This window comes from Trichosurus vulpecula, chromosome 2 (assembly GCF_011100635.1).
Source record: "Trichosurus vulpecula isolate mTriVul1 chromosome 2, mTriVul1.pri, whole genome shotgun sequence".
Classification (NCBI taxonomy): domain Eukaryota; kingdom Metazoa; phylum Chordata; class Mammalia; order Diprotodontia; family Phalangeridae; genus Trichosurus; species Trichosurus vulpecula.
The window spans coordinates 156,393,994-156,401,664 of record NC_050574.1 but is presented as its reverse complement, the minus strand read 5'-3'; the positions used below and the strand labels follow the sequence as shown (position 1 = coordinate 156,401,664).

The window sequence follows — 7,671 nt, the reverse complement described above, 5'->3', positions numbered from 1 at the left end:
TGGGGCCCTAGATTGACATTCCCCATCAGGCCAGTACAACCATTATGCAAGGCACTTATAATACCATCGTATATTTTGTGGTTATATGCAAGAACCAAGGTCCTCCCCTTCCTTTCCCCCTCCCAGATGTCTTGCCAAACCTGAATGGCCCTTCCATAGGTCTCCCTTTACAAAAACAGGTTGTCTACTTTTTCAAAGCCATGGAATGGTGGTGGCTAGGGCTGCTGGCTGCATCTGTGATCCAGGCTGAAAGGGAGCTGCTCAACATTTGCATGGATGCCAAACACCACAAGAAGAAACCAGGTCCTGAAAATGAGCTCCATGAACAGGTACGGAATCTTGGCTATGCACCTAGGATGGATTCATAAAATCATAGATTAAAGACTTCAAAGGGATCTTGAAGTTACAGATGAGGAACCTGAAATCCAAAAATTGAGAAATACCTTATCCAAAGACAAAGTTTGTAAGCAGAACTGAACTGAGAGCCAGGACTCCTAACTCTGAGGTAGCTAAATGGCATGGTGGACAAAACACTAAACTTGGAGTCAGGAAGAGTTGAATTCAAATCCTGCCCCCAGACACTTACTAGCTGTATGGGCCTGGGCAAATTCACAAAGCCGTGCCTCACTTTTACCTGCCCACAAAATGAGGGACTTAGTCTCTAAGTTACCTTCTACGAACCTATGACCACACTCTCACTGCTAGTGTTAAGTTTCCTTTTGGAAAATAAGACTACTTACTGATCTAGTATGAACCTATGTGAATATTTATTCATCTCTAGCAAGTTTGCCTGAGCACTGTTAGGTGCAACTTGGGCATATGTGACTAATGCCAGACTAAGGTCACCAACGTCCTACATCAATGTAACCCAGAACTCCAGTAATGTTCTCTTGTTGTTCAGTTGTTTCAGTCCTGTCTGACTCTTCCTGACCCCATTTGGGGTTTTCTTGGCAAAGATACTGGAGTGGTTTGTCATTTCCTTCTCCAGCTCATTTTACAGATAAGGAAACTGAGGCAAACAGGGTGAAGTGACTTGCCCAGAGTCACCCAACTGGTAACTGTCTGAGGTGGGATTCGAACTCAGGAAGAAGAGTCTTTCTAACTCCAAACCTAGTGCTCTATGAATTGTGCCATCTAGCTGCCCAGGTAAGCAGATGGGGCCTTGTCGCTGCTGTAGAGGCTAGGGAGCATAAAGGAGATTCTATCTTGGAATTCTTTTCTCTACCACTTTATATGCAGCCCCAGAGCCACCGTGTGACACCTGGACTTTGGCTAGGGCTCATTTTTATCTCCCTCCTTTCCCAGCTCCACTCCCTCCTTCCCCCCACTCACACACCCACTTTGAGGCTGGAATTCTGCGTAATTGTGCTGATATTTCTCTCTTGGTGCTATCCTCAGGACCCTAGTAATAGCATGGCTGCACATAGTTACTCAGAGTAGAAGAAACTCTTAAGTAGTCCCAGGTCTCCCATAACTTTATTGTAATTTCCCCCTCACTCTACACCACCCCCCCCAATATGTGCCTTGGCTGTCCTATGGAAAGTGGCAACAGCCCTATGTTGGGGAAATGGAGATGTTAGGGCACCTTGTACTTCATTTGAGCTAGAGGAGATGGAGTCATCCAGAATTCCCATGTCCTATCTCTTTCAAATATCTTTCGTCCATACCCCACCCCCACCCAAAATAAGGAAAGAAAAAAAAGAAAACTTTCTGGGTCTTCTGCCCTGCAGTGTAGCCCCTGGAAGGATAATGCCTGCTGTACTGCCAACACGAGCTGGGAAATTCACATGGATGCATCTCCTCTGTACAACTTCAACTTCAGGCATTGTGGTGTGATGACCCCCAGCTGCAGGAAGCACTTTATACAAGATGCCTGCCTCTATGAGTGCTCCCCAAACCTGGGGCCCTGGATCCAGGAGGTGGGTGGAGCTAGGAGAGGAGGCAGCCTGGTGCTGGGGCCTGGAAGATGCTAAGAGGAATCGTAGGCTCTGGCCCCCAGGTGCTTAGTGCTTAGCAGGAAAAGTAAAGCACAAAATCACCAAATTAGAGATGGAAAAGTCCCTAATCGTCTAGTCCAACTCCCTTATTTCATAGATGAAGAAATTAAAACTCAGAGAAGGGAGGTGATTTGGCCAAGGTCATACATTCAACAATAACATTTGAAGGGAATTATCCTGTCAAGTCACCGAGCATTTATTAAGTGTTTACGCCAGGCACTGTTAAGTGCTCGGGCTACTGAACAAAAAGAAAGACAGTCTCTGCCCTTAAGTATCTTACATTCTAATGGAGGAAGACAACATATAAAATGGAAGCTGAAGGAGGGAGGGGGAGAGAAGGAAGACAGACCCCACCCCCACCTCCACCTTCTTCAAAATGTTGGTTCTGAAAAGAAATCAGCAATGCCACAGAAGCAGAGGGGAAAAGCAGCTGAGGCATGGTGAGGCCTTTGTTCTAGTATCCCCAGGGTTCCTCTAGGAAGAGCCACGGCCTCTTTCCTCTGGAAGAGAAGGGGCAGGAAGATCTCCTCACGCATGTAGAACCGGCCTGTTTCTGACTCTACCACAGAGAATCCAGTTGGGTGTGAGAGGGGGCTTAGGTCAGCAGTGAGCTCTGAAGACAGAATTGAGCCAGTTCTTTCTTTCCTCTTCCCATCATCCCAGGTGAGCTCAAGTTGGCGGAAGGAGCGTGTCCTAAACGTGCCTCTGTGCCAAGAAGATTGTGAAGAGTGGTGGGAAGACTGCCACACCTCTTTTACCTGCAAGTCTGACTGGCACAAAGGCTGGACCTGGAGATCAGGTAAGTGGACAGGCAGGGCAAGAGAGGGCTGGGGTAGAGAGCATGCTGCTGCCTGGGACGAGGCTTGTGCCCTACCTAGATGGGCTGGGCCTATGGCTACCACAGCTAGCTGGCCTGGCAGTGCTCTGAACAACCATCCCTAGCAGGAGGAATGGCCATTCACTCCCTTTTACTTGATGGGACACCCATGATAGATTCAGCTCTTGACCAGTACTGTGCTTTCCTCCCCACCTCAGGTAAGAACCACTGTCCTGCCCTGGCCCTCTGCCGCCCTTTCCCTCACTATTTTCCATCTCCAGCTGACCTCTGTGAGAAGATCTGGAGCAGCTCTTACAAGGCCACCAAGGAGCGGCGGGGTAGTGGGCGCTGCATTCAGATGTGGTTTGACCCCTCCCAAGGCAACCCCAATGTGGCAGTAGCCCACCTCTATGCAAGCCACGCCATTTCCCAGCAGCTCCCGCTCATCATGTTCTTAGCTCCCCTCCTACTACTTGCTCTCTAAGAGCACTTAACATTTAAACACAGACTCTTCTCAACTGTCAATTGGCTTCTTCATGGCTCCCGGACAAAAGAACCTGGGACTTTCCTCCCTCTGGGACTCCTTAAGCTGAAAGGTTGCTCTTCTCCCATTCTTTTATGCATATGTCTATGGGGAGATCAGTTTTAGAAAAGACCCCTTCAGGGTTTTGCTGTGTTTGACCCCTTCTGGCTTGTAACAGAAATGGCTTCCTTGGATCAGCTCTGCTCCCTTGATAGACACACAGACTAGGTGGCTAGGTCTGGCATTTAACTTCCAGAGGGACCTAAGAAGAAGGAACACAAGATCTGGGTTCTGACTACTTTTCTTTGTTCCACGGCAAAGCCAAGGTCAGCCAGGTGTGGATTTCCTCACTTTGTTGATCCCCTTAATAAAGGGATAAGATTTGTGGTTCTGAGTGAATTTTCAGTCTGATTACATACAGGGAAAACAACTTGGAAAAGGGCCAGTTAATCCTTCAGATACTAATATTTATCTGTTTGCATTCACATTCAGGGAGAGAGAATCTCATACCAACTGGCAACTTGTTTGCAGCTTTGTTAGAAAGTTCAATGGAGGCAAAAGTTGGGGGCAGTGCCTATAATGAGCAAGGTTTGTCTGTGAATGCCAATTATCCAGCTTTCAGTTTTGCTCATTATCCAGGAAAACAGGGAAGTGGAGGCACTGTGGTTTGCTGGTCTGTGCCTTATGGTCCTCTCACTGTCTGCTGCAGGGAGTCTGTTTTGGCTCCTGTGTGAATGACGTTCATTTCAGGAGTCTGAATCAGACTTATTAGGACTTCAGTGCTAAGGAGAAAAATGAAAAAGGGTCAAGGGTTCCCAGGCAAGTTTTCTAGTTGCTTCCTGCCCCTACCCTTCCTCTCCATTTTAAAACTTTTCTGTGTTCAGGGCTGCCCAGAGCTTCTCATCATATCAATTTTTACCAAAGTTTACAGGCACAAAAGCTGTCTCTCTGAAGCCCTGAGTGTTCAGCCACTTAGAGAACTTTATCCACTAGGGTGTTGGCTCAGCCTGTGCTGGGTGTCCCTAGTAACACTCAAATAATTGGCATCTGTCTCAGCTTACAACTGACAGTGGTCTGTAAGACTTGCAAATTCAAAGACTTTGAAAAGGGAGAGGCAGCCCACGGCAGATAGAGGCCTAGACTTTTAGTCAGGAAGACCTATGCTCCAGTCCTACCTCTGACAGGGTCACCATAAGCAAAAAAGTCTTAACCTCTCTATACTTCAGTTCCCTTATCTATAAGACAGGAAGGAGTGCTATTTCCCTCCCACCCCATTCTGTTGGCCTAGAATATAATCAACACCAAGATATAGATGATGTTTTTAAACTAACTCTTTAAAAAAAAACCCATCAATTTGCCTGATGCCTTTTTTATTTTTCAGAATTCCAATGCCCTTCTCATTAGGTCAAAAGAGGAACACTTTGACTGAGAAAACAAAGGAGCCATGTATCTGGGGGCTTTAAATAGCTAAACAGCAGAAACTCAAGGACTTTAAGACTTAGACAGATGTAGAGGAGACCCCTCTGTGTGTGTGTGTGTGTGTGTGTGTGTGTGTGTGTGTGTGTCTATACAGGATGTCACAAAAGTCTTAGTGCAATTGTGAGCTATTAAAGCTTAAAGTCATATAGCTTTAAAAAGGGAGCTACTAAACCAATAGGAGACCTTGCATTCTATGGGGATTGGAAAAACATATTCCAAACTGATATAGAAACAAAATGGGGATAATGACGGCAGCCATCTCACTTTGGTGTCAACCCTCCTCTGACCTTGAGGCTCAGCCACTGCCACATCCTACCACCCCTCTCTTTAGACCCAGCACTTCCTGATCTTCCTTGCAAACTCAAGAGGTTGACTATACACGAGGAGAACACCCATGAGAACCTTGGAAGGAAGCAGAAAAGGGAACCAAGGGACCAAGCTACCAGCTCCCTTGGTTGAGTCCATGTTCCATATGGGGAGTAGCATGTACCATCTCCCACAGTCAAAAAAAAAAAAAAAGAATACTTGCCGCACAGGAGCATCATAGCAGAGAAGGCCATGCAAGAGTTAATCTCTTAACGGACCCAGCAGCCCACCCCTACCTGACTACTTCAGAGGGAGGAGAGAAAGAGATCACTAAAAGTTTTTCCAGGTCATACTAAAACGAAGCCTTTTAATGTGGCTGGAAATAGGCCCCAAAGTTCCCCAAGGTTCCAGCAGGACCAAGAATGGTAGTGTTAAGCCTGTTCCATGAGGGCAATGGCCTCCACTATGCCAGCAGAAGACATGGGGTAGATGTGATGATTTATTTTCACACTAGAGAGAAAAGTACTAGTCCTTTAATTAATATACATATATATATGTATATATGGAATATTCATTCTAAAGGGTCTTTGAATGTTTGCTAGACCCAAGGAGGGATACAAAGAAACACAATGTGTTCCAAAAACTCTTAGTATAGTTTTAAGAACAAACAGATTAAACTGCATTGAGATTTTTTGGAATACCCTATATAAGATTCATTGAATTGTATAGAGCTAGAAGAGAGCTTGAGCTCATCCAGCGCAATCTCCTGCTGTGATACCTGGAAAAAACAAACAAAAAAACCCTGAGACTCTGTTTCTGGTCAACAGATTTTTTTTTACTTGCAAAACAAAGAAGATACACAGAGACAGATATCTCTAACTATAAACTAAAATTTTTTAATAGGGCTTTTTTTATACAAAAAAGCACAATGGGGGGGCAGGTAGGTGGCACAGTGAGTAGAGCACCGGCCCTGGATTCAGGAGGATCTGAGTTCAAATGCGGCCTAAGACACTTGACACGTACTAGCTGTGTGACCTTGGGCAAGTCACTTAACCCCAATTGCCCTGCCAAAAAAAAAGACAAAAGAAACAAAAAAGTACAACAAAATCAAAGGAAATACTCTTCTGATTAGCCATACTAACAAGGTGCACAAATACATGGGAGTACAGAAAAAAACAAACTCAGGAAATACTGCTTTTAAAAGATACAGGTGATGTATGGTACAGAAAAATAAAAGCAAAATACAGATGGTGTATAGCACCACCAATTAACTACAGTAAAGAAATACCTATTCAAACAGGACATGAGGGATAAGGAATTTTTGTTGTATGTGTTATATGTATTGTTCAGTTATTTTTCAGTCTTGTCTGAGTCTTCATGACCGCGTTTTGGGTTTTCTTGGAGTGGTTTTACTATTTCAGCTCATTTTACAGATGAGGAAATTGAGGCAAACAGTTAAATGATTTGCCCAGAGTCACACAGCTAGTAAATGTCTGAGGGCAGACTTGAACTAGGGGAGATGAATCTTCCTGATTCCAAATCCAGTGCTCTATCTACTGTGCCACCTAACTTCTCATTATGCATTATTTTTATATGTGTGTATAGCACATATATTAAATATATCATAATACAATAACATAATATTTACATATATATACACACACACACACACACACAGAGATAGATTTATTTATTTTAACCATTCAAACTACAGCAGTTCTGTGACTGCTGAAAACCTTAATGAAGTTACTTGGGGTCAGAGTTAATTAAAATCCATTTCACTCCTTCACTTAAAATATACAGGTATTAAGTCAGTTGTGTTCTGAACCAGCTGTTCTAACTCTAAACCCAATGTGGATTATAAGCTCTTAGAATTTAAGTAAATTTATTAAGTGATAAATACTCCTGCTGCTGCCTCATCTGAAGGGCTAGAACCAGGGCACACCAAGCTAGGAAGGCTTCAAGTACAAATCTAGCAATGAGCTGTTAAGGCACATAGGTGCTGAAGGGGATAGATTGCTAGGCATGGAGCCAGGAACACTCCTCTTCCTGAGTTCAAATCTGGTTTCAGATACTTACTAGCTGTGTGGCAAGTCACTTAACTCTGCCTCAGTTTCCTCATCTGTAAAATAAGCTGAAAAAAGAGTGGCGAACTACTCCAGTACCTCTGCCAAGAAAACCCCAAATGGGGTCACCAAGAGTCGACACAACTAAAACCACTAAACAACAAAACAGTGAGCTGTTGCTCTGCTGGTCCTCAGACTATATCTCAATAGAAAGAGGTTTCTCAGTACTATCCTTGCTCAGATGTAATGTATGTTTCAGCCACAGCTCTTAAAGCCCATCCCTAAGTGAGTGTGAGCCACTTTGGTGGAGTGAGTTGCCAACACCAATAAAAACCGCAGGTCATTGAAATATTGGAATAAGTACCCCTGAGCAATATACAAAGTATTTCATTGAATAATGGGGATGGGAGAGACCCTTATTTGCATTTGCCCAGAAATCCCTTCAACATCCCTGTCAGGTTCAACTTCCATTTGTAAGCCTCC

General features: G+C 44.3%; 1 protein-coding gene across 1 annotated transcript; it reads left to right on the top strand.

Annotated features, from left to right (window-relative positions):
• The first annotated feature begins 276 nt into the window (after positions 1-276).
• Positions 277-3,298, top strand: IZUMO1R (IZUMO1 receptor, JUNO). The gene is made up of 4 exons (XM_036746056.1): positions 277-329; positions 1,736-1,919; positions 2,661-2,796; positions 3,033-3,298. Exons 1-4 carry the CDS (start codon positions 277-279, stop codon positions 3,296-3,298), a joined length of 639 nt encoding a protein of 212 aa, XP_036601951.1.
• The last annotated feature ends 4,373 nt before the right edge of the window (positions 3,299-7,671 follow it).